The sequence below is a fragment of the Harpegnathos saltator genome, unplaced genomic scaffold (assembly GCF_003227715.2).
Source record: "Harpegnathos saltator strain DR-91 unplaced genomic scaffold, Hsal_v8.6 scaffold84, whole genome shotgun sequence".
In the NCBI taxonomy this organism is placed as follows: Eukaryota; Metazoa; Arthropoda; class Insecta; order Hymenoptera; family Formicidae; genus Harpegnathos; species Harpegnathos saltator.
The window spans coordinates 196,067-223,189 of record NW_020230693.1 but is presented as its reverse complement, the minus strand read 5'-3'; the positions used below and the strand labels follow the sequence as shown (position 1 = coordinate 223,189).

General features: G+C 50.1%; 1 protein-coding gene across 8 annotated transcripts in view; it reads left to right on the top strand.

Moving 5' to 3' along the window:
- LOC105187359 (Down syndrome cell adhesion molecule-like protein Dscam2) overlaps positions 1–22,776 on the top strand; it is a 91,679-nt gene extending 68,903 nt beyond the window's left edge. For 2 of the 8 annotated variants that reach the window (XM_025307233.1, XM_025307230.1), the window contains 16 exons: positions 1,257–1,436; positions 2,398–2,545; positions 3,336–3,637; positions 9,248–9,396; positions 9,675–9,829; positions 11,329–11,510; positions 12,285–12,593; positions 15,027–15,323; positions 15,867–16,002; positions 16,077–16,204; positions 16,794–17,222; positions 17,849–18,133; positions 19,297–19,583; positions 21,010–21,262; positions 21,362–21,452; positions 22,338–22,776. In XM_025307233.1, coding sequence (XP_025163018.1) covers positions 1,257–1,436; positions 2,398–2,545; positions 3,336–3,637; positions 9,248–9,396; positions 9,675–9,829; positions 11,329–11,510; positions 12,285–12,593; positions 15,027–15,323; positions 15,867–16,002; positions 16,077–16,204; positions 16,794–17,222; positions 17,849–18,133; positions 19,297–19,583; positions 21,010–21,262; positions 21,362–21,452; positions 22,338–22,764 — 3,758 coding nt within the window. In that variant the 3' untranslated portion in view covers positions 22,765–22,776. Of the gene's footprint in view, positions 1–1,256; positions 1,437–2,397; positions 2,546–3,335; positions 3,638–9,247; positions 9,397–9,674; positions 9,830–11,328; positions 11,511–12,284; positions 12,594–15,026; positions 15,324–15,866; positions 16,003–16,076; positions 16,205–16,793; positions 17,223–17,848; positions 18,134–19,217; positions 19,584–21,009; positions 21,267–21,361; positions 21,453–22,337 lie in introns of all 8 variants that reach the window. The other 6 variants (XR_003114271.1, XM_025307232.1, XR_003114269.1 and 3 more) reach the window with 6 other exon arrangements.
- Positions 22,777–27,123: the final 4,347 nt, after the last annotated feature.

Sequence of the window (27,123 nt, the reverse complement as noted above, 5' to 3'; positions counted from 1 at the left end):
CCGTATCGGAAAGAACGTCGGGGGCATCGATCCGCTGTCGAACGGTGCGCATGCTGCAGATAGCAACGCCGAGCGCGAAAAAAGAAGTGTGCGCAGGACACGTAGCGTCGCGGGAGGATGTCCTACGCCATGACTTTGTGTGTCACAAGGACGAACAAGTGCAGAACGAGATGTAACGCGTCTGCATTAAACTCGCTGTAACGTTTTCATTCGGCCCGTTGGATTGAATAAATGCAATTTTCGCTCGGCCGGGAATGTTCTTAAGCATCGCAGCTACCGTAAGTTTTGACAAAATATAATTTCTCGCGGGAGTTGCGCGAAAAGACTGATTACTCAAAAGCAACGCTTTCAAAGTGTTCGGTTTACCTTGCGCTGTGAGCGCGACGGAGGATGAGGTGAAGATGCTAGAGAGGAGGGCGGCGGCGGGGAAGGCGGGGAAGGGGCTGGCTCTCGCGAAGTAAATCTTTGCCGTTTGCAGGTACATGGATGTTATGTACTTTGTGCTGCATTTTCCATCTTTTCCGCCGTTTATTTATGAAAAGATAGAATAAGCGAATAAAGTCCACGCGCGGGAAAAGACGCTCGCAAATATGCGCGCCGCTCGTCGTGTGCTCGTATTTAGCTTTCAGCGCGTTACGTCGCAGAATCGGCCGTCGCGACATTCAGGCATTCTCGCATTTACGAAATTTTCGTTTCCGCGCGCCTCCTCGCGCAATTTAAGTTTGCCTACATGAGTTCCCGGTTCCGGTAATAGGCGTTCGCGCGTCTCGCCGCCAGAGCAAGACGACATTTTTCCGTGCTTCTCCTCCGCGGTCTCTCTTTAAAGTTCCCAAACTAGGATACCCCGGTAGACTTACGACGTTACAAGGAGAGGCGCAGCTCTGACATTAGTCGAAGAATAAGGTCCCGTCGTAACTCCGTTATTCCTTCGCAGCGCTCGCTACGAAGGTGGTGTGAACGCGAACGTCCGCGCCTTTTTAATCTATCCGTACGTCCCGACACGCGACGTTTCGATTATGGCAAACCTTCTTTCCGTGACGTGAGAGACGCACACGCACACTGCGAGAGAGAGAGAGAGAGAGAGAGAGAGAGAGAGAGAGAGAGAGAGAGAGAGAGAGAGCGGCGTCGTGTGCGCCGCTAGAAATTTGAATTTTGAGCGCGCGAATCCTCGCCAGACCGCTCGTAAAGCGTAGACAATAATGTTCCAGGACGTGGCCATTATATAAAGACATAAAGATGTATCCCTGTGCGTTTAGGTGAGACTCCGGGCGACTATAGAGAGCTCGGCTACGGCGGCACGGAGGGCGCCGGGGTGGCCAGGAACGGATCCTTGGTGATCCCGCGGGTATCGCGAGATCATGCCGGATTCTATCTATGCCAGGCGAGCAACGGCATCGGGCCCGGCCTCAGCAAGCTCATTCGGCTAACGGTTCATGGTAAAATATTCACGTAACCTCGAGTTACCGGCGTCTGGATCTGAGCCGCTATCCTGGTGGTATCCGGGATTTGGGGGTTGCGCCGGCGGATCGGAATTTATACCCGGCTGATCGAAGAAAGCCTCTCTGACGTCGCGTCGCGGACGTGAAAAACGAAAACGTCGGCAGACGTAAGGGGGAGGGAGGGGGAGGGAGGGGAGGGGGAGAAACGTTCCGCGACGCGGCTCGGACGCGCCTTTGGCCGACGATATCCGGGCCATTATCTTTGGTGCATTAACAGGAAGGCGAGCGAGTGAGAGAGAACGCGCGCGTTCGCGTGCGCACGGCAGGAATTTATTATCGTTATTGCACGGTATATAGATACTGCCGGCGAAACGGTAATGCGACAGTCATGAATTTAATAAATTTGTTAATTTGAATTTGCGCGGAATGTCCGCCAGAAATTCAATAGCATTACTACAATATTCGTCACTGAATAATTGCTCCGCATCACTGGATAAAAGGCTCTCTCTCTCTCTCTCTCTCTCTTTTTCTCTTCCTCCCGCCCCTTTTCTCTCTTCCGTTCTCTTTACGATGTGTGATTGTACGCGTGATCTGCACACACTCACACATACGCGCGTGCGCGATTATTCCAGATATCATCATATGCCACTAATTGATTTCTTTTTTCGGCCGAGAAAATCAACCCGACGCGTCCAACAAAGCGCGTAATCCCGCTTTAAGAATAGCCGCGCGGAGGGAGCGGACAATTTCGCGCGAAGAAAGTTAAATCGTTCTTTCGTTCGCTGTCGTCGTCGTCGTCGTCGTCGTCGTCGTCGTCGTCGTCATTGTCGTCGTCGTCGCCGTCGCCGACGAAGAGGATCCCCGTCGGGGCGAGAATTCGTTTCGTTTCCTTATTTCGCGCTCGTGGCGCATGGCAAAATTGTCGTAGTAACGTTTTGATGAAAAATTCTCACTACAGCAGGCCCCCAGGTGACAGTACGGACAAGACAGGAATCAGTGCGAAGAGGGGAGAGCGTGATATTGCGCTGCGAGGCCGAGGGAGACGCGCCGCTTGATCTTAGCTGGCGTGCTCGTGACAGCAAGATCGATCCTAATTACGACGTTAGGTTCGTATTGAAATTAATTATGCGTGTCTCGCGCTCGGGAAGACGCACATCGGCTCGAACGACAAGCACATGCTCGCAAGCACGGCATGCGGGTGGACGTACGAGGTGGGCGCGCCGTTCCGACGGCGACGTTATTTCCGCGACTGCGTTAATCCGCGAAGAATTCGTAACGAGAACGAATCAGGGACTTCCGCCTGAGCCGCTCGAGCGAGATCCGCTTTAACTGCGAAATCGTATTTAATGACCTTACGAATTGTTAACTCGGCCCATTAGAGACGTGATTTCGTATTTAAAGTGGCCATTATAAATTATGTGTCTGGTGTGCTTCACACACACACACACACACACACACACACACACACACACATATATATATATATATATATAATGCTATTACGTGTCTCTCGCGAGTGGATTTTATAAATTCCTGACTTAGCGGACTTAGCTCGCGCGCGGATATTTACGTAATTCTGCTCCTAAACGATTTCGCATGCAATGTGGGTCGAAATTCACGGCTCTAATCTCTTGTTGTTTATCGGCAAGATTTTAGTTCGGGATATTTGCCCGGTGCACCTTCCCGTGCGCTCGATCCACTTAATCACACGCGTCTGCTCGTGTTCAAACAGCAGCAGACGTAATGTATTCCCGATTCGCACACCTCCGCCGTGAGCACTAATGATATCCGTTGCAGTTTAGATATTATCTGTCGTATTTTACGCAAAGTTCACCGGCGCTTTCGAATCCCGACTATCGATCAGCACTGACCGCTCTCCTGGCTGGCTTTGTCCAGGTACGTGGTGGACAATACGGTGGACACATCGGGACGCGTCACCACCGAGCTGCGGGTCGTGCAGGCGAGCCACATGGACCGCGGCGACTACGTGTGCGTCGCCGCGAATGCCTATGGTCATGCCAAGGCGACGATCCACTTGCTCGTACAGGAGCCGCCCGATTTCCCTCGCAATCTGCACGTAGCCGAGCAGGGCAGCCGCTCGATCCTGCTGGCCTGGACGTCGCCGGCGAGCGATCGGGATGCGAGCCACGCCAGCTCGCCCATCACCAACTACATCGTCCAGTACAAGGAGGCGCAAGGTACACACTTCTCCTCCCTCCTTCCCGCTTCCTGCTTCGGTGGTGCGCTACGTGGGAGCGGGAGGAAGTGGCTCGTCCATCCGGAAATGTTCGAACTCTCGAGGAAGGGAGGAAGAGAGAGAGAGAAAGAGAGAGAAAGAGAAAGAAAAAAATGGAGAATCCCGCGTTCGCGTTTGTCCGAGGCCGTTTTCGGGCGTGTGTTACATGTAGGTAAACGTGCCGACACACGCGCTCACTGTCACGTCGCCCGTGTACCCTGCGCGAGTCGTCATCTCGGAGTAAAATTCATTTCCGCGTAACGTCCGCGCTGAAATATTCCCGTTCTGCTGCTGGCCGCGCTACTGGCCGCGCCGCGCCGCGCCGCGCGGCGGGATCAACGCGACGACGCTAAAGCATGAATAATCGGAACAAAAATAGCGGAGATAGCTCCAAGTTCTGCATTTTTAAGAGCGCCTGAAATTCCAGTTATCGATTCTCTCGAATCGCTGACGTAGCGACTGTGACGATATTCTTCCGCGGCCGAGAGACACGATATCTGCATTTCCCCGGGAGTCACGCCGGAAATCGTAAAAACTAACTTACTTTAATTTTCGTTGTCCGCATTGGTGCAGCTGATGTACGTGTGCGTGTGTATATATATATATATGTATATATATACGTATATACATATATACACACATATATGTATGTATATATATGTGTGTATATATATGCACACGCACATGTATGAGAGAGAGAGATAAATAGAAAATATGAAATCACCGCCGCGCGAGTTCCATATTTTCGAGGAAACGCGGAAGATCCATCCTCGTACGGATGATGTGACAGTGAATGCGTTATAATCCCCGCAAAGAAAGAGAGAGAGAGAGAGAGAGGGGGAGAGAGAGAGAGAGAGAGAGAGAGAGAGGGAGAGAGACGTTTGATCTCTCTTTCGGCTCTTTCCAAATTCAAAATTTCCCCGTGTTTCCCCGTGTTTCGAGTTATTTCGATCGACGCTCGAAATGAGAGGATAGACGTAAATACGAGAGGAATTATAAAGAAAAACGCGCGTGTGCGATAATATTCTATTTATCGTTGACGCACGCGTAAATCCCAACGGCCGATGTAAATATCGCGTCATAACTCCACCTGCTCTTTCCACTTGCCCGCCCTGCGCCCCGCGTATCGGCGGTGAAGTAATGCCGGGTGATTTTTATTTTTTTCTTTCGCTCTCTGGTTTCTCTCTTCTTCTTTTCTTCGTGCCTGCTCGAGCGATAATCGAGAGTGAGAGAAAGAGAGAGAGAGAGAGAGAGAGAGAGAGAGAGAGAGAGAGAGAGGGGGAGAGGAAGAGAAAAAGACAAAAAGTAGACGTAGTGGTTACAGTCTGTACGGTTGCATACTGCGCCTCCATTTCTGCATTTGCGATCCATCGTCATTATGCGTATACGTATGCGGAATTCATAGCGCGCTTTGTGGCATTTTCTATCATCTGCGCGATATCATATCGTACGTTGGAGTTAACACTACGATGTCTTCCCCCGCGAGTATCATCCGGGTATAACGCGCTCGCCGCCGCCGCGGCCGCCGCCGCGGCTTTTATCGGGGGATCATTAATCATTTATCCTTCGACGTTGCCCTCCTGCCGCCCTCCCACCCCCGGCTCCCGACCACCCGGCTGTCCCGCTGTTCGTTTAGAGTTTGTTTTGGATTTATTTCGCGTGGCATCTCTACCGCGCCTCGTCGTTTCGCCTTCCCATCGGGCGAGCTCACCTGGCGTCAGCCGGCGTTCAAACGAACGAATGTCGAAACGCTCCAAATCCAATTAGCGCAAATAACATAATATATAATGTATCCCATTAACGGGTAATCATTTTATCGTAGAACACGTCCGCGTGCGCGTCTCACTACGATTGACGGTCCCCGTTTGACAGGATATTCGATATCTCGGCCGGCCCCGCGCGGTCTGGACAAGTGGACGACAATTTCGGAAAGAGCCGCGCCTCCGAGAGGAGAACGTGTGCGGAGAGAAAAGAAAGAAAAGAGGGTAGAAGGAGAAGCAAGAGCTTGCGCGCTCTCGCGCTTTCGCGCTGCGGAAAAACTGCAAGAGTCGATGGCGCGCGGTCCGCGGATATCGATAAATTGCCGATACACGTCGTCGTCCGCCCATGTGTGCGCGTGTGTGTGTGTGTGTGTGTGTGTTCTCCAGGAACTAATTAACCGAGAGATTCCGGTAAATCGATGCGTGTAACGTGCAACGTATCAAATTCCGATATATAATACACGCGCAAAGGCAAACTAAAAACACGGGCCGGCGCGGCGCGGCAACAAGGGGATAATTTGCCGGGGAGAATAAATCGGATTAATTTATACAACCGTTACACGTCAGAAGACGCGCCGAGCGCGCGCGTTACATGCGCGGTATCGTTCGGTGGATGAAAAATGTTTCGCATTTTACTAAAATGTTTCATCGTTCGCGGACAGAGAGTGAAATAGAGAGACAGGAGGGGCGGGCGGGCGAGCGGGGGCGAGGAGAGACGAGAGAGAGAGAGAGAGAGAAAGAGAGAAAGACGAATAACTGTGGCAAATGCAGGCTGAATATTTTCCTTCGTAATGCGCCGTTCCGCAACGTCGCGCGAAGATGCGCGCGTGTGCGGCGTAACTCGCGCGGCGCGCAGTCTGTCGCATGAGCCGCGCGGCTGTCAAGAGCAACGGTAATTACATCGCCGCGTCCGTCGTAAACTCTCCTAGCCGCTCGCGCGCGCAGAGTTGATTTCGTACATAACAATGTCGCGAATTTATTCGCGATTCGTACTCGCGCAGAACGCGGGCGCGCCGCCGCAGGAGCAATTTCGCTCTTTGATGTTCTTCCACATGCCTGCTCACGCGCCGGGGGGAGCGGCGGACGGCGGGGACTGAGGCGAACCGGCGATTTACGTTTCTCGTTGATTAATCTTGTTCAGGGGGGGGGGAGGGGAAGGGGAGAAGAAGCCGGGGACGTCACTTTTGCGCCGAGCGCGGACACGCGCTCGATTTTCCACGGCGGAAATCTTACGCGCCACGTGATAATATTTTTACGCGCCGCGTAAAGATCCCCTTAATGTTTTGATTGCGTTTATACGCGTGTTCTCCCCCCACCTCCCGCCTCCCCTCCCCCCGCGCCCACGTTCCCCTCTCGCCGGTATTTTGCGGATTTATACTCGGCGTTTCGCCGTAATGCCGCGTCCGATACGTGCGTGTTTTCTTCCTTCTTCCGCGCTCTCCGCCGCGCTCGCGTCCGGTCGACACGCCCCCCCCCCCCCGTCAAACGCGCTCACGTAAATTATAATTGCCGGTCTGTGGCTAAAACCATCGCGTCGAGACTACGCCTCGTCGCTCGACGTCGCAAGGGAAACTCTATTAACCCGAAAGCGTCGATATATATACGCGGCGTCTTGGCGGGCTGGCGGTTTTCATTACGACAGCCAACTCCAAGTTTTCGGTAAAGTCGTTTACGAATCTTCTAAGCTCCTTCCCCCTGTCCTACCCTCCTCCCGCCCCGCCTCACTCTCTCGCTATTTCGTCTTTGTGTTACACCCCCGACTACCGCGCGACCATCCCCGTTCACTCTATTTTCATGCCACAAACTTCTCTTTGAAACCGCCCCTTGGCCTGGCCGCTCGTTAACTTTGGATGTCCTCATTTACGCCTAATCGACTCGAGTCTCCCCACCGGTGTTAAATTATCGAACTTAACGCACGAAGAGGCATGGAAGCGTCGTGGTGTTAACGCGCATAAAACATGTTCTTGAAGCAAGCACCGTCGAGAATTATTATCGCTCTTAACCGAAATCGAGTCTCGCGAGGATCGAGATCCTCGTGGGTAGTAGCCGGGGGTTGGCAGTGGGGGTAGCATCATCGCGCGTTCTCTCGTTAATCGCGCTTATCCGTGCAATTAGTCAACGAGTGCGCGTCATCTCCGGCCGCGCGAGAGTATCGCGCGCCCCCGCCCTCCGCGAGCGCGAATGATTTTCGTGTCTATAAACTCTCGTGTCAGCCCTTCTCAAAGTTCTCAGCATTCTCTCCTTCCTTTCCGTCCTTCTTCTCCCTCCTCCCCCTCTCTTCCTGTGCGTTCTGCACGAAAGGCGGATTAACCTTTAGAGGACCGGCATTTTTCCTTTAAAATTTGCAATTTTTTTCGCGGAGAATTTATAGATATATATGTAGCCGTTATGTCGCGTAGAGTTTTCGAGTTTGTTAGTGGCTCCTGTAGGAACCATCCCTGTCTGGAATGGAACGGCCAAAATAAAAAATTTTCAAAATTCGGATCTTGGCATTTTTAGGGGCATTTTTTTATATCGCTGATCATCATTTTGATATCAGATTATCGAAATTTTACAAAGAGAGGCAATTGTTCATCTAAAATAAGTCTATATTACTATAAGTAATCTCATCTCTCACGGTAATAAAACTTTCCTTTAGCATAATCCAGAGCTAACGACGTGGACGTAGAAAGTTATGTAGCTCCTTTGTTTCTTTTTATTTTTTGTTATTTTAAAGTTTTTTAATTTCTTTATTTTTTTATAATTTTTGTAAATTTTGCTTTCAAAAAGTAATGAAAATTATTTAATTTCCAAAACAATTTTTCTGTATTTTTTATACTTATTTGTTACTTTTAGAGTGATTGTTATCACGCACTGTGCGCGATCGAAACTCTAATAGTGCTGTGTGCTGATTTTATATAATTCTGAGAGAAAGTGGCTCTATTATAAATAAAAACGTACGTGAGATGCAAATTACTATGCGGTTAAAATGTGTACTTGTTAATGAATGTTTATTTACAAGTAAGGTAAAAATCACACGAACACATGCGCAAATATATTTTTAGAGCACATAAACATCGACATAAATCCACAAATAACTATAACATAACCTTCAAGAAAACACTGAATGCCGATTTATACGTGGCTCCCACAGGAGCCAGCCAGCCCGCTCCTCTAAAGGTTAAAAGCAGAGAGGTAATTCGCGCGTGAGACCGCGTTCGCGTCGCAACCGATAGTGTTTCGATTTAATTTTCCGACTGCGAGCGGTTGACGCGCGCGGCAATATTCTACCGTCTACGTTTGATATTTAATGCCATTTAGTGCCTAACGCGCGCGCGCGCGCGCGCGCGCGCGCGTCGGAGGGGAGAAGAGAGGATTTGACTCTGTCGCGAAAAGGGCCGTGTGGGTATCATTCCCCGTTAAAGTGTGTCCGTTCACGTTGATCGATTCGCTCGCTCGTCACGTACGAGAAGGAGGGAACGCATCGATCCCCGGGTCGCCGGCGTTCCTTGATGAATCCGAGGACGTTGTGTTTGCCGCCGACTACGTATTATCACACCGCACCGTGCATACACACGCACACAGCGCGCGGACAAGCGACGGCCGGGAGCGAGATACGTTTATAGCCAAGCGTGTCCGATCCGATATTGCGGGGTCCGCGCGCGAGCGTGTTGAAACGCGCGCGCGCGTTACTCGCGGGAACTCGCGATGGACGACCGGCTGGCTGGGGCCGGGGCCGAGGCCGGGGTGCAGACTCGCGAGACTCGCGAATAACTCGCTTGTAAGAGAACCGTACTGCATCCTTCTAAGCGTTGTTGCCTTTTGCTGGAAAGACGTGTGGCATGAGCACAACACGCAGAAGCTGGTAGCCGGAGACAACACGGTCGCTCTGGTATCGCCCCTAAAACCCGCGACTACCTACCACTTTCGAGTGCTTGCGGAAAATCATCTTGGAACATCAGCGCCAAGCGACATCCTTCATGTCAGTATCAAACATTGTCGAAAAATCAACGACAGAAAAATGTACACACTCGCATCCACACCGACACGCACACGTACACGCGCACGTACACATAGCCGTACACGTGTAAGCACGCACACGCACACGCACACGCACACGCACACAGAGCATGAGATTGAAAAAGAGAGAGAAAAGAAACAGACTTTCATTCGATCACACGAGCCATTCGAGCGTAACAATCGCCAGGCAGATTGTTCTCCTTTCACGTGTACCGGGGCGTCTCGGAATTTTCGAAACAGGTGCAAACGGACGGGGAAGTGCCCGGAGGGCCGCCTAGGCACGTCTCCGTGGAACCCCTGGGCCCGCAGCAGCTCAAGATCACGTGGCAACCGCCGGATCGATCCCTGTGGAACGGCGAACTACTCGGATACACCATCGGCTACACCAATCTCGGGTATCGTTATCTGCTTATCCGCTCATGAGCCGTGCAGTTTGCAGCATTTAGCGTCCATCATCGGAGCCGAACTTGCCGCACGATGATGATCGCGCGATCGGCTCGCGCTAAATAGCGCGCGAGCGCGGCTGCTCGAGAGGCGCGTGACGAATTAATGTCGATTTCGGACGAGTGATGCGGGCCGACGAGGGAAGTAACGGTTGTGTAAAGTACATACAATCCGAGCTCGCAGTCGCTGCCTCGTCGGCCTTGTCACGAAACACGGCGACGGGATTTTCTTGCGACTGGGATAATTCGATAATAACACGGATAATTCGATTTGCCCTGATGCAATCTGAAAAGGGTTAAAGCCAGTTGGATAATGTATTTCTTCCTCACGTCCGCCCGGGGTATTGATTCGTCAAACGTCGAACGCTTCTCGCTCCGCGACAAGGTCGATATACCTTGTTCCGCAGCGAGACATGTCAAATTTAATCAAAGACTATTTTGTCTTCTCGAAATTGAATTTCTTAAAATCATCGCCATAGCGGGAACGTGCCAGGGAACGAAGGAACGTTTCGTTTTGACTAATTAATCTAATCTAATCTAATCTGACTATTGATCAGTCAGGAGTCTCTGTTCCGTTGATGAAAGATCAGCAGAATTTATAGGCGGTGACACGAGGGATACGACTTGCGTAAATCGATAAATCGGTTTATCGATCGGCTAATGCAAAAGTCACGACAAAGATATAAGACGGTGATATTTATTAATTACGTGCAGGAGATGGAATGGCTGCTACAGTTCTGCAACTTCGAGATACAGTGAGATTCTTTTATTTCGAGCCGGAATAATTGATCCGCCTCTTAACCGTGTTTCGGCGAACAAATTTGGTATACGAGTATCATGAATTCTTCAAACGTCTCTCTTGTCGGAGCTCCGCAGTTATATTCCATTGAATTTCGAGGCTGTTACCTCCTTCATTATGCCGGAGTCGGACGGCGGAACGTAATAAATGCGAACGGTAAAGACGATTTCCGGTAAACTTTCACGACGCGACTTTCTCGCGCCGAGGATTTCCCGTCCCTTCGTGGCAGCAGCAACTTTTCAGCGAAATAGGATATATAACGAAGAAGAGAAGGAGGAGGAGCAGGAGCAGGAGGGGAGGGGGAACATTTTAATGTCTGTTGTACATTTTAATACGTGCTGCCCACTTGACGTTTTCTTTCTTTCTTCTCTCCCATCACGTCGCTGAGGGAAACAAGAGTGTCCCCCTCTCACGATAATGCCATTTCGAAATTCAGCGGCGCTATCTTTCGACAATGTCGACAATGACGACGTCGTCGTTACGGGAGAAAAATCGCTTGAAAATAATCTTCCTCCTCCCCGACACGTCTCCTTCGTCCCGTTCCCGGGGCTTGATACGTGACGTAGGTTTCAACGCGGTGGTCGAATGTCTCCTCGCGTCTCGCGTTATCTCCTCGCTTCAACGAACCGCGCGATGCGCGGCTTTATTTCAGAGGAGATGATCAATCGACGAACACGACGCGGGTAGGAATCACAGGAAACAGGGACGGCTCGCACGATTACAGGCTAACCGGTCTGCGAAAATATACTCAATATAGCGTAGTAGTGAAAGCGTTCAATAGCAAAGGAGACGGCCCGGGATCCGACCCCGTGATGGCGCACACGCTCGAGGACGGTGAGTGAAAAGTTCCTCCCGCCTGCGTGCTCCGGCGCGTGCGCGCGCGTCGGCTCCGCGGGATTTCGAGTTAATGAAAATGTTTATCGCGTTAAATAAAGCAATCGCGCGCGCGCGCGCACCGGCGCTTTGAGCCGGCCTCTTTGCATTTTGATCACCGGCCGAATGCAATCGAGAATCGCAAATGATGAGGGAGATCAAGTTCCAAATTACAAATTAATGTGATAATTTAAAGTTTATTGTCATGAAGCGTATCGCTCGCACAAACGCCTGGCCTGACCGGCGCGGCGCGGCGCCGGGATATCTATAATGCACACGCCGATACAACGGCAATATTATAATTTGCGTAACGGTATCGGTTTGCGGGGTCGACGTAGCGCGCTCTCGCGCGTCTTGCATTACCGCCGGCCGTTTGTGCGACGACTATTTCGGCGGGCTTAACAACATCCCGGTGTGGGTTTTCCGCCTCGTAGTACGGCTCGCGAGTGGCAAATTTGCCGGGCTCGGCTCGGCGCGGCGCGGCGCGGCATGGCGGCTCCGCACGGGGAGACGACCGGTCGCGCTCTTCCCGTTCCCGTGCGTTTTCCGCCCCGAGATTCGCGCGGGCAACGGCGCCAGGCACGTGTCTGACGTATAAATTCGCGAAGAGAGCCCTCCGGCGGCGGGCCGTGTGTTATCAGAGACGTATAAATCCGCGAAGAGCGCGAGTATCTCGACGCGAGCGCGAGGGGTGCAGAGCGGCGTTACAACGATTTACGGTACGATTTGACATAGTTCCAAGTGCGCCACCGCAGAATGTAGCCTGCGCCGCACTGACTGGTCAGAACATCCAGGTGACCTGGAAACCGCCGCCTTCCGACAAAGTTCACGGGGTCGTGCTGGGGTACAAGCTGCTGTACGAGGCAGCGAGCGGCGCCGCCTCGGACTCGCAGAGCGGCAGGGAGACGAAAATCAGTCATGCACTCAGCACGGTGCTGCACGCGCTCAGCCCGTACACCAACTACACGGTGCAGGTGTTGGCTTACACCAAGGCGGGCGAGGGTGTCAGCAGCAGCGCCGTGTCCTGCACCACCGAGGAGACCGGTAAGAACGCCGCGCTGGATTCTATTCTCGCTGTTTCTATTCTCGGTACATCTCTCGGAGCTGAGTTTCTCGGCGCAGAAAAGCGGAGAAGCCACTCGAGACGCTCGCGAATTCGAACGATCCCGGCATGTAGAGCGAATCCTCCATTCTCGGAGTCGCCGAAGAGTTTCGTGCGTTTTGCCGCCAAACGGAAATACATCTGTTTTGCCGGCAGAAACGACGATTAGAGGGAAGTAAGAGCCAACGTCGTTGCACAACTCGGAAATATATATATACAGGGTGCTAAATTTCAAACTCGTGACGACAGATAAAAAGTCTCGAGAACTATGAAAGATATTAAAGAAAGCTAAAACACGTGTTTCATGATTTTGAAATTTCCAGCTGTTACGTTTGAAATTTAGCACCCTCTATGATCAGTTGAATTTTAATTGTTATTTTATATTGTGTAATGTTCACCGAAGAGGGTCTGAAGTTGGATCGAGACTCTGAACTGATGAAATTTCTGAGTTGATTGTATTTGTTACTTATATTAGGAAGCTCGTTTGTACAATGACTCTTAGCTCTTACTTTCGTCGTAATCTTTGCTGATTGCGCACCTAGAGCGCCTAATTAATTTCTACAAATTGTTCCGTGGATGCATTGGTTTACATGGGTCCGCTCTGAGTTTGAATGAAGCATTCATCTTTATGATTCTTACTCGCCGCTATTGCCTGTGAGGGAATGTCCGCTCGTTCCGAGTGAGATTTCACCCCTTCAAGAATTTTCAAGAATATAATAATCGAATTAGCCGGCGATCTATTTCCGATGTATTCAGGAATGTAACAAAAGACGCTACCCGGACCGATCTCAGCGGCTCAAAGAGCCGCAAAGAGAGCGAATGAAATACACCATTCACGAGCTTCACGTTAGACACGCGATCGTAGTTAACTCGCGAGGTCTCCGCTTTGAACGTATCTACGAGGGCAGTCTGAAAAGTTCTCGGCCTGACACATAGATGGCATTAGAAACTGTCAAAGTATAATTGTATTGGAAAGTGGCATCCCTGATATAAACCCATGTAAAATTTTATTTCGATCTGTCAAGTCACTCGAGTAGTAGCACCAATTTAATATTGACGTGTCATTGTCTTTTTTAAAATGGAAAAAATTGAATATCGTGCAGTGATTAAATTCTTTGTTTTGGATGGTTTAACACCAACAGAAATTCATCCGAAATTGTTAAAAGTGCGTAAGGATGCATCACCTTCACTTTCCACTGTGAAAAAATGGGCTGCTCTTTTTAAATCTGATCGTACAAACCTCGAAGATGATCCACGCGAAGGTTGTCCAAAAACTGCTACAACGCCACAAAACATTCAACAAGTCCATGATATGGTGTTAGATGATCGGCGAGTGAAATTGCTGAGTGAAATAGCTGAGGCATCTCAAAGGAAGGAATCGGAAATATTTTGCATGAAGAATTACATATGAAAAAGCTTTGTGCAAGATGGGTGCCGCATTTGCTAACAATTGATCAAAAACGCATTCGAATGCGTATTTCTCAAGCGTGTTTGGATCGTTTTAAACAAAATAAAATGGATTTCAAGCGTCGTTTCATAACGTCGTTGATGAAACTTGGATCCACCACTATACACCAGAGCGAAAACAACAGTCGAAACAATGGATCGAAGCCGGTGGCCGTGCACCAAAGAAGGCAAAGACGGTTCCATCAGCGGGAAAGGTTATGGCAACAGTTTTTTGGGATTACAAAGGTGTTTCGTTGATCGATTATCTTCAGAAAGATAAAACAATTAACTCTGAATATTATTGTAACCTTTTGGATCTATTGGATGCAAAAATTCGTGAGAAAAGACCTGCTTTAAAGAAGAAAAGAATCGTTTTCCATCAAGACAATGCACGTGTTCACACAACCTGTTTTGACAATGGCAAAATTCAACGAATTAAAGTACGAATTGCTTGAACATCCAGCGTATTCACCAGATTTGGCTCCCTCTGGCTATTATCTGTTTCCAAACCTGAGAAAATTCCTGGCTGGGAAGCGTTTTACATCAAATGACGAAGCTATTGCAGCCGTGGATGGATATTTTGCAGACCTTCCGGAATCACACTTTAATAATGGTATTGAATTATTGGAAAAACGTTGGAATGAATGTATCGAAGTTTCAGGAGATTATATCGAAAAATAAAACGTATTTCACGGCAAAAGAAAATTTCTTTCATTGTTAGGCCGAGAACTTTTCAGACTGCCTACGTAATTTTCAGCGTCCACCTCGCTCGGCCACTTTTCCGCCCAGACACACGGAGCCCTGAAACATTCATGAGCCCTGAAACGATTTCGTTACCTCCTCGAGACTGTATCCTTCGCGCCTGTAATTGCGTAAACGACGAGGAGCGTACATACCGTAAGAGCAAATCGCCGTTTGCACCGTTGCAGTCCCCGATGCGCCGGAGCGCGTGAAGGCGGTGGTCAGCGGCGAGAACGCCGTCGTGATATCCTGGCTGCCGCCGCGCCGGCCGAACGGCCTCCTCACCAAGTACACCGTCTACATCCGCGTGTTGGACCAAGGCCAGGAGGTGAAGATCAGCAAGAGCACCTTGCCGGCGCAGAGCCTGCACCACGAGGCGACCGGCTTGAAGCCGCACGAGTCCTACGAGGCGTGGGTCACCGCCTCGACCAAGGTCGGCCAGGGTTCCAGCACGCCGGTCATCAAACTCCAGCCCAGCACCAACGGTGAGTCGCCACGGGGCTGGCTGGCCGTTAGGAGGCGCGGAAAATTCTCCCGGTCTTGCCGCGATGAAACTTCATCGTGCCGGGCGCGTCTCGCGCGAATGTTTCGATCAAACTTTTTGGCGAGAGCTCGCTCTCGCCCTCTCTCCTCTCCCCGTCTCTCGCGTGCACGCGCCAAGTTGTGTTAGAGAGAAGACGAGGGAGAGAGGGGGAGAGAATTACACGAGCGACGAGTTCGATATTAAGCGTCGAGAGAGCATCTCGGGATGCGCGGGGTTTACGTTTTCCGGGCGAGTGAGCGGCCGGAGAAAGTTTTTGCCGTTGTCGAGCGAACGCAAAGCCCGAGAGATGAAATATTCCGCGATCTCCGCGCGCAGCAGAAGCGCGGGGGGGGGGAGGGGGGAGAGGAAGCGGGGCAGGGATGTATTTATGACTTTTCGATAACGCTGGCGAGCGAGAAGCCGTAAGCGCGCAAACGTACGTGCGAGCGAACGCGCTACGCCGGCGCTACTCGGAAAAACTCGTAAACGGTGGCCTTTTAATTAGTTCCAGCCGCTATAATATCGTTCGGCGTGTCCATCGTGGTGCCGTGGCGGGTGGACGTTAATATGGCTTGCCTGGTGGTCGGCGATCCCAGACCGAACGTCGAGTGGCGACGCGCCGACATGAAGTTGCAGCAGAAGTAAGTGAACGAGCGAGCTGGCGCGGCGCAAACAGCTGGAGCAGGTAGCGATTTCACGGGGGTGAGTTTTGCAGATCCGACGTGGGCCCGGACAACACGCTGACCCTGAGGAACGTGCAGCGCAGTCACGAGGACAACTACTCGTGCCACGCGAAGAACTCGCTCGGCACCGACGAGATCACGTACACCCTGCACATCCAGGGTAGGTGCCTCGCGCGAAGCGCAGGCTCTCGCCGATGACGGCTAATGGCTCGGGGCTGAGTCGCATTTTCGTTAACGCGAACGCGCGCGCGCGCGTGTCAGCTTTCTTAATGCCACGCGAGATTATTTCGATGATTATTTCGATATAACTCGACGACCTAATTCCGATAATTCAATCCATCTATCGCTCGCGAGAATAGAGTCGAGATATTTGCCTCATGGAACACACGACTCGACTCTCACGATCGTCCCGAGCGCTAATCTCCGTGACTCCATAATTTAACACGTCGATTCGTCGGGGACGTCGTCCCGTCGAAAAATATCGGCGTTTCCTCCTCCCCGCCGAGTCGCTCGAGACTCGCATCATGTGAGGACGACGGCGAGTCTTGCGAGATAACTCGCTCGTTATCCCATGAATTCTTAGCCGTCTCTCCTCCCGCGAGAGCGGGAAACAACGTATCGTTGAGAGCGAGCGCGGTCGGGCGCTGTTTCACAGCGTCGAGCACATGGGGGAGAGTGAGTGAGAGGGAGGAAGAGAGAGAGAGAGAGAGAGAGGGTGCCAAGTTCTAATTGGTAAACTTTACGCATAGTACCGCCGACGTCGCCGACTCTGCTGGCAACCGGCACGACGACCGACGCCATACAGCTACAATGGAAGCAGGGCGACAACGGTGGCGCGCCTATTAAAGGATTCCTCCTGGCTTATCGTCGGGAATTCGCCGAATGGGAGGAAGTCATGCTGGATCGCCGGGCGAGCACGCATCTCTTGGAAGGTTTGCAATGCGGCACGCGGTATCAGTTCACCCTGGCGGCGTTCAATCGGATCGGCAGCGGCAGCGCGAGCGACATACAGACGGCGAAGACCAACGGCTCGAAGCCGGTGCCGCCGCCGAAGCATCACTTCGTCCGGGCGAACCAGACGTTCGTTATCCTGGAGTTGGCAGCCTGGCAGGACGGTGGCTGCTCGCTGACCTACTTCGTCGTCGAATATAGGAGGCTGCCCGGGGACTGGCTGCTAGGTAAGAAGCTACAACTCTTCGGCAAGTCGAAAGTTGCGCGAAGGAATAATAACGATCGATAAAATCATCTCCGCGGCAAGTATGACGTTGATCGGCTCCGAGTAATTTGCAAATATAATCAGCCCGCTTCCTCTCTCTTTCTCTCTCTCTCTCTCTCTCTCTCTCTCTCTCTCTTCACGCGCGGCCGAGAGCGTTTTGCGAAACATTGCGTCGGTCGGCCCATTGCACACGGACCTCGATGATCATCAATCGCGTCCGATGCGACGTTGATCGCCATCGAATTTACAGACGGACACTCGAAAGTGTCTCGTAACGCGATTGTCATCGATCGCCGGCCGCTTTAGTCTTCCATGTTAAGCCCGAGTACTTGCTTTCTCTTGGCGATCATTCCTGTCGCAGTCGCGCGTAATTATTAAGCGCGACGGTGTGAAATATTAGAGCGACGCACGCGATCGTTTGTTGACCCTCGTCCCTTCTCTCCTTCCTTCCCTTCCTCCCAGTCTGCCTCTCTCTCTCTCTCTCTCTTTCTCTCTCTCTCTCTCCCCCCGCTTTCTCTTCCTTTATGTGTTTGTCGTGCCACATTGCGGAATTAATATTTACATAGGTTTGACCAACGTATGTTTCAGTGTCCAATAATGTGCCGCCGCAGTCGAAATTCCCTATTGTGGATCTAGAGAGCGGTACTAGCTATGAGCTCCGTGTGACGGCTTACAACAACGCCGGTTCCACCCAGGCTGAGTACCTGTTCAACACGCTGTCGACGAATGGAAACAACCGCTTGCACGAGGATCATCCGCAGGAGAGCGAGACCACACCTCTCTATCTCGACGCGCATGTGTTGGCGCCCAGCGTCATCTCCGTGCTGGCTGTCATCCTGGCGGTCGCCGGCGTGTGCTTCTGCCTCAAGACGCGTAAGTCCAGCAGCCGGACAAGGGGGAGTCTCGCTCTATCATTTTTATCGTCGGGCGCGCTCGCTCGACGGACACGCCGGCGCGGCGTGTAGCTCGGTTTTCCAGACTGACAAAAAAAAGTCTGTCGAGTGCCGTTTATTTTCGCGTATTTCACTTGGTACACACTGTAACGATTTCGCGGCGGATTGGAACGACGGGGATGGGACAGTCTCTCGATGTTTTATTTTTCGTCAACTACTCTCGATATCAGGTACAATGTCAACAGCACGGTATATTCGCGATATTCGCCGCGAGCGTTTGGTTTAATTAAAAACTTGGTAAATGAATCACGTAGAGCCGGCCCGTTACTTTCAGATAACCGCCGATGAAACGGGGATTTCTCGCAGCGCATAATTTTTCGCGAGGCACTCGCAGTGCATAAGAATCGCTCAGCGACTTACATCCCTTGTCTCCTCGTGCGTGTTATTTCTATTTTTTTTTACCAGCGTAGAAATCTGCCCCTTTTTAGCTGCGAAGATATAGACATCTAGAAGCGACGGGGAGATATTTTCGCCAGACATACGCTCCTTAACTTTCTTGAATTTTTCGCCAGAAAACGGCTGATGTCCTCTGAATATCAGAGGACAAGCTTGAGCACACGTTATTTTGGCGTGTCATTTACACATTTCTGCGCGTGCGAACCAAATTTCACTTTACATTAACGATGACGTATCGACGTAATACTTCATTAAATGTCGCGATTTCGACATTTTTCGTAGGGAGAGTAAACAAGTCATAAAATCATAAAATCATAAAATCGAGACGGTCGCGCATGTAGGACATGCTGAGATCAATAAATCGCGTCCCGGTCTTTTTTGCCGTCGACTTTCCGCAGCTGTACAACATTTAAACGAACGGAGCACAAGTTGCGAGCTCGCGCGGACATGTAACGTGCGGATAGAAACTTGCGCTCCTCCGTTTGCTCCGGCGGCTCTCACCCTTGAAGTTCTCGCGTTCGAGCGTCGAACGGAAGTACACGGTGCGCGCTGTATATAATGACGTAAATTAGTTTTGTGTACAACAGCGCGCGATTATATTGCGTTAGACGCGAGGATTCATCGGCAGCTCGGCGATCGTTATACTCATCCCGAGCGTCTATCGACGCACGCACGCGATGTTTCCAGATCCGGAGGGATCCAGAGGCACGAACGATCCGAGCTCGCAAACACAGGCGGCCTTAGACAACAAACACAATATGGAACAGAGGGAGCAGTACTACGCCACCGTGAGGAAACCGGGACAGCAGTCACCTTGCCGCGAGGTGAGCGCCCTGGAACGAATACCCGAGTATTCGGAAGATATTTATCCGTATGCCACCTTCAATCTGCCCGAGCAGGAAAATCTTTCGGCGAACCCCATGAGACAGGCGTTCTTCTACGAACGCAGCGAGACGATGCTGCAGGGTGCTCAAGTATGTTTATTTCTCGCGCACGGTTCGCGGCTTACGCGGCCGTGCGATCCGTCTTGCGACGTCCTTTTGACGTCCGCGCTCTCGCAAACGTCGCGCGACGTACGAGCCGGCAGAAATTCTCTGTCGAGATACGTTGTCTTTGGTACAGCTCTGTTGCGGAAATGGAGACGACGGATGACCGAATAATCTCATTAACAAAGTTGCGACGCGACGCGACGGGAATCTCTCTCTCTCTCTCTCTCTCTCTCTCTCTCTCTCTCTCCCTCTCCCTCTCCCTCTCCCTCTCCCTCTCCCTCTCTCTCTCTCTCTCCCTCTTTTTCTCTCCCTCTCTCTCTCTCTCCCTCTCTCTCTCTCTCTCTCTCTCTCTCTCTCTCTCTCTCTCTAGCTTTATCTCTCCCCTCCGCTTTTCGTGTGCGTTAATATTTACGCATTTCTCGCGAAGAATCCATAAATTATTTGTACTGTACATATTTGTGTATTCCGAATTAGAGAATCGTCGGATTATATCGATTATCTGGTTAAAATCGGGCATGCTACGAGTATAACGCGATGAAATCCGCGACATGTGTTTTCCAAATTCTTGACTTGTGTAATAAATGACATCGGATAACACCGGATTTCCTGCTGCTAGATTAGCCGCGAGAAAAGATCATCGAAATTAGGAAAAACGGCATGGTTACGATAACTTTGGCCCCTCGAAATGAAAATGATTTACCGAGAAATTTTTCACGAGAGACATGAAAAAATAGTAAAAAAATTCTGCGAATAACAGATATCAAAGTAAGTAACAACTATAAACGAAAAAAGGGAAAAGAATATTTCAGCCCCCGTAAACAAATATTACGAGTATACCTTTAAAATATTCATCTTACTAGATACATGAATCTACAATATACTAAAAGTAATCGATACTGAATAGATTAACAGGGCCCCTACGCAAAGCAATATGTGTTAAAAGTCGCAAATGGAAATATTAAAAATCTTCTTTTTAGAAATCGGTAAAAATGCATTCTTGGCAGATGTAGATTATTTTATTTTACTTTCGTAAGCAGAACGTAATTTTTTGACACAATATACATTAAAATATGGTGTACATCTAATATCCTTATTAACAATGACAAATATTGATCAGAGAATTTTTTTACTATTTTTCCTACGTTCCTTGCTAAAAATGCTTCCGAAAATCACTCTCATTTCAAAAGGAAAACCCGATACTACCAGAGAATATTTGAGAAACAATACTCAGACAGCGACAGTTTTGTTTTGGAAACATTTCTTTATTGATTACCCGATCAAGATGCTTGAGCCGTACTTTCGCGTCTTAAAAAAGCTCATTCAGCAAAACGTTTGCGAGAGCCGCGCGTCCCAAAGTAGCCCAAATGTGTCTCCGGCCAGCCAAAAATGCCAAGCGTCAAATCGATTGCAGTGCGACATGGACCAGTACACGAAGGTGCGAGGTCGGGCGCGACGCAAATCGAAGTCGTTCAAATCGGAATCGGAGGAGTACGACACGCTGGGCTCGGACAGCGACACGGAGGTCGGCACCAGCAGCCGCACCGAGTCGTCGAATCATCTGGACGACTCCGGGCCGACGTCGATAATGGCTCGCTCGCCAGGACCGAACTCCGTCAATCAGAGGGAGCAGCGGCTCGCCTTGGTGCAGCGACCGGTTCATCATAGTAAGTTAGTATTCGGTTTTATGTGTCCAGGCCTCTACCGTAACCAAGTGCCACTAACTACTTCCCACGTCAAAACATCCGCGCGTTCACACTTTCCAGATGTGCTGTACCACACGCACGAATCAAGTACATCAACCGAGCCGTCACCAATTTCTGAGAGGAAGACCTTCCCGAGGCTCGAAAAGCAAAGGTGAGACCAGGTTGCATTACGACCCAGGGCGGGTGCGAAGCTCCTCGTTCGTTGTCTTCTTACGGGGAAGCTGGCTGATGACTCACTTTAAATACCCGCCGAGAAAATATCTCGCGAGAGATGCATCATTCGCGGGAATGTTTCCGATAAAGTTGTTTGATAATTTTAGGGGATAATAAAACAGCGAGACCTCTCTCTTGGAAAGTCTGACCTCGTTAGCATTTTTGCCTGAGGTATTTTTCTGAATAATAAAATATTTGTTTCGAGACATACAGACGCGCGGGAGGACATTTAAAATTAGCCATCCCATGCAATCATCAACGAACGCGAATACACGCGATTGCAACGCTGTATCAGATTCTTTGCGACGTTTCGAGACGTAGAGAGAAGATAACATTATCAGATATAAGTTTCAATTTTACCTCGGAGAAAAAGCATCGTGCTGGAATTTCTTCAAAATCGGTGTCGAGTATTGATCGATTGAAATTTTGGTTCATTGAAATGATCGAAATTAACACCGAATGAATGACGATTGACGATGTAACGGCTGTTTCAATTCCGATAACTTGGATCTGGTTGACTAAGAATTGGTTAATAATTAATTTCATCGATTGTGACTACACTATTCGTAATTACGTACATTGATTAACTGTGATTATTGGTGCGCCGATTTTTATTCGAGCGAGACTTTTAACCGACCAGTGACATTGCAAGACTTTCTGAAACGGTAGAAATATTTTATTGGGAACATCTCGAAATACACACACATACACACACACGCGCGCGCACGCGAGCGTAAAGGGTTAATCAATTCGTCCGAGCGAGCTCCGCCGTCCTCGCGAAATGAGCTTTCCTCTTGATTCACCAGCGACTCGATCTCGGCAGGAGTCGCAGCGCGATAACAGACGCCGCGATCGACGGTCGCATTCCCGGCATACTGCGACCGGTGCTCAAGCTATCGGAGTCCGGGATGCATTCGTACTCGCGAGGAGCCTCGCCGAATCACCCGGTGCGTCCTGGGTCCTACGACAGGCTGGAGAAGGAGCCGGCGAGCAGCAGGAAGTCCGTCGAGTCGCTGTGCCTCCTAGAGGAGCCGGCGGGCACATTCAGGATGATGAGGAGGGACGACGATTGGGGCAGCGAACTGTCTACGTTGGAATTGAAGCCACCGAGCGGCTTCACAGACGTCCACGAGACCAGTGAGGCCGAGTGCGACATCGACATGAAGCTCAAGCTGCAGAAGAAGCGGGCCGGCCTCCACTCGAACAACTCGCTCTCCAAATCGCCCAAAGACTTCACTATCACCGTCTAAGTGTTAATCAAATATCGAAACAGAAAACAGAAAAGAAGAAACAAGAAAGCGAAATCGAAAAAGAAAAAAAGCAAAAAAGGACAAAAAAATATGAAGGGAAAACGAGATTCCAGTAAGCAAAACAAGCCAAAGCATGAGTGTTATTAGGTCGAGTAAGTTACGATTTTTCGCCATCGAGAGATTCTCGCGATCGCCAACGTCGCTCTGCGGATAAGATCCCATCGGGTGTTTGTCTATCTGTCGAAGCGACTACTGTCAAAGAGTTCGTTTACAAATAAAGACTTATTTTTGTAAAAAAAAAAGAAAAGAGAAAAAAATGGAAAGAAAGAAGGAAAGAAACAAATGAGAACGAATGAATGAAAACGAATAGCCGCCGCACCCTCGTCCGTTCCCACGATTCCGTTCCATCGATTCTCTCGCGAACGATCCGTGATAATGCATGACACGTTCACTTACCTTCGCATTAACGACGAGCACGTTTCAGGCAGTTAGTTTCATTTGCCTTCAACCCGCGTGATGGCGTTGGAGTTGAGACCGGATCTTGATAATAACTCGATGAAATATAGCGAAACGAAAAGAAAGAACCGCACGCAGCTTCAAGTAAGAAGTGTATTACTGCATATAGTCATGGTCATCGTCGCGCAACCGATCATTGCTTCGGGAGAGGGGGGACCAACTACCTCTAGCTACGTGACACGCCTACGTTGACAATAAAAAAAGACACACTTCTCGTCGTGACAACAGTCTCTTGGCGCGTACGTAGAAAAAGATTGCTTCGTGGTGCGGTACAGCTGGGTCGCTACTAATCGTATCATCAAAGGGGTCGGAGAATCGTTTCCTTGTGCAGAGGCGTGAAAAATACTTTCGAACGTGAGTACTTTGATGTGCGAGCGCGCGCGCGATGGATCATCGTGTACGAGCGAGTGTACCAGAGCGAAGTCTTTCGCGTAAAGAGACTCCAGCGACCCTCGATATCCGCTCATTCACTGCGGACCTTAACGGAAAAGAAAAGCGATAACTACGGACTCGGATAATTATCGAGAAGCTCGCGGCGGTGAGACGGTGAGACAATGGGACGCTTGACGAGTACCGTGCAGTAGAGATCGAGCACGCGTATGCGCCGGCTTAACATTAATTGGTCATCGAGTCGTCGTTGCACACTCTCTCTCTCTCTCTCTCTCTCTCTCTCTTTCTCTCGGCGTGCACGCAACAAGCGGATGGTAGACGCTCTCCCTGTGGAAGCCTGCGGGTGAGTAAAACTCGACTGATTTCGACCAGTTGCAAATTTCTCGCAAACTATTTATTAGACGTATATGTTCTTAAGCACGGACAGAGTTTCTCGAATAAAGCGTACAGTTAAAAAAACGAGTGTAATACTATCGCACATAATGACTGGTACCGCAATCATTATATATCTCTCTGCACTTTTTTTTAAATCTCTCTAAAATCTCTCTGTGCTTTCGTTGAGACGCGTACTGTATTTCGAGCAGTGGAAATCGACGAGAACCGCGCATTTTAGACCGGCGCACCGCGAGTCCACGACTCGCCGATGACACGCGTGTCGTGTTTGTTAACCGCTTAATGATTTCTTACAATAATTAATAACGAGTCGCGCCGAGACGTGCGGAGGACGAGCCGCGTGGCGCGATAGGAACAGATAATCGGATTTCTTTTGATTTGCCTTCTTTCCCATTCCTCCTGCCCCCACATTCCCCCCCCCCTCCCCCTCCCTCCTTCTCTTCGTTCTTTTTAATCATCAGTGCCTCGCTTCGGTGCATCACGCGGCTCGTCCTTTCGACGCGAGTCGCCAGCTCTTTTTCTTTTCTTTTTTCCTTCTCATCCTCGCGATCGATGGTTAAAATTGATCTGTTAAAAACTCTATCGAAGGCAGTGCGGTTGCTATACGCTCGAAGATTAACTCTTTCGCTACTGATGTGATCGCCGGGCTCTTATCGATAACGTCCGGCCGGCTGTCCAAGACGACCGACGTGTCCGCGTGTTGTTGTCTTCGTGTCTCGCCGTTAACGCTACACCTACACTTTCAAAGTTTCCCTCTCGGACACGCTCGCGCGAAGAGACTCGAATCGAATTTCGCGAATACTCGGATCCACCTCGTCGTATGACATATGCTCTCGATCTCGTTAGCTTCGTTTCCGACCGCATCGTTTCGCATTGTGCATGCACGGATCGAACTCGGATGCTCCGTAAGAATCCAGACCCTTTCTGAACGCCGACGACTTTGAGACATCCTTTCGCTTTCAGACCCCGAGACGTATCGGAAACGACCTGCAGGAGATGTGTGAGGAAGGAGAAAGACAACAAAAAGGGGGAGGGGAGGAGTAGGGGGGGGAACAATGAGAGGAAAGTTATGAAAACATCGAGCGCGCACCAGCCCGATAACCAGCCCCCGCCTCGCTCGCGCGCGTAGCCGTAGCGAAAGAGTTAACGAGGAAAAAGATCAGAGAAAGGAAGGAATATTCTCGTAGGTACTTGTCTGGCAGTCTCGACTGTTTTACGTATGTAATTGCGTAATTCCTCTCACCGTGTTCGTCGATTAGGGTAAAGGGTATGGCGCGGATTCGTGTGTGATACCCGTCGTCTCGCAGGACTCCTCTCCCCCCTCCCCTCCCCTCCCCTAGCCAGCCCGGGGTCGTAAATTTTTCTACCAACATCCCCCGCTCCCTCCCCCTCGCCCCTGCGAATCGCTGCGAGTCGCTCTCTCGTCTCGCCCCGGCTGGCCTCCGACGGCGACCAGCGGTGTGTCTGTCGATCGTGGATCGTTAGTCAATACACGTGAAACATCTTGCGTGTGGGCGTGGGTGTGTATGTGTGAGTATACATGTATAAGATAGCTTCCTCCTCCCTTCGTTTCTTTCGCATTTTTTTTTTGTTTCTTTTTTACAGTTAACCATAGGCCGTAAGTGCGTGTACGCTCGAATGGAGGTCTCTCCCTTTTATGCTCGCGTGCGGCGACAAAGTCGTGAAGTGAACCGCGGCGGCGTCTTGTGTGATACGAGACAATCGAACGTGTGCTTGAGTATAATTCTTTCCCCCCTGCCCTTTCTTTTTTTTTTTCGTTTTTCGTCCGGCTACTTCCGTCTCTATTGAGAACTTTCGATTCGACGTATACAACTTTTGTCTTTCTCCTTTACCTTTCTTCCTTCTTACAACACATGCGCTTATTGTGTGTATGTCGCCGGATCTTCTTGCCGGATCGAAGTAATAGACTTCGATGGATCGGCGGCTGCGCCAACGATCGGCGTTCGTCGCGCGATTCGTTCTCTCGTTTACGTTCGCTTAATAAAATACACATATGCGCATACGTACGTATATATTATCACATAAAAAACCAACTCGGAATGACCGTCCGCTTTTCCCCGTGCGCGCGTTTTCCACGCGAATGCCGGTTACAATCGCAGTTTTCGTTATGCCGAGAGCGCAGAAGGTAAAAGGAAGGAGAGGAAAGAAGAAAAATGAATGAGGAAATCCGAGGGACGACGGGAGCCTGATTATTCCTCGCTCCCGTTTATCTTATCGAGCGACGGTTCGGCATTATTCGCGATTTAATATCGGCGAGCCCCGTTCGTCCCCTCCCCCTCTTTCTCCCTCCCTCCCTCCCTCCCTCCCTTCCTCCCTCCCTCTCGCCGGGACTCGCCCCGAAATACGATTAATGGGAAGTGAGAAAAGAGGAATGAAAAATCGCCCCCCTCCCGCCCTTCAGCAACACTCAGCTGTTTGTACAGCCATTTGGTGGACGAACGACGGAAAAAATGCAGTCACACATCAACATCTTTCTTCCATTCCTTTTTTACGACGAGAGAAAAGTAGAAAAAGGTAGAAATAAAAGGAGAACCGGGAGAATGCTAGAGATGCGACTAACGCAATGTGTATATGTGTGTGTACACGTGTGTGTGTGTGTGTGTGTGTGTGTGTGCGTGCGCGCGAGTGTGTATGTGTGTACATGTATGTGTTCGTGTGTGAACGAATGAAACTAGCATGCGTGTGCACGTGTGTTCCGTGTGCGTACGCGCGTGTTTACGTGTGTACGAGAGTGTCAGAGTGTGTGTGTGTGTGCGCGTCATCTTACAAATATTATGTTGACTAGAGTCTACGTTATCTATACACACCACCTATTTTATCATCGAATTATATACGAGCGGTCGCGTGCGTCACCGATGACCCTTCTTCTTCTTCTTCTTCTTCTTCTTCTTCTTCTTCTTCTTCTTCTTCTTCTTCTTTTTTCATCGCGGTCATTCATATACCTCATTAGACGTCTATGTTTTTTCTTGCCTTTTTCTGCTTGTTATCCACGTAGGTACATATACATATAGTCGTGTAATATCGTAAAATACAGTACAG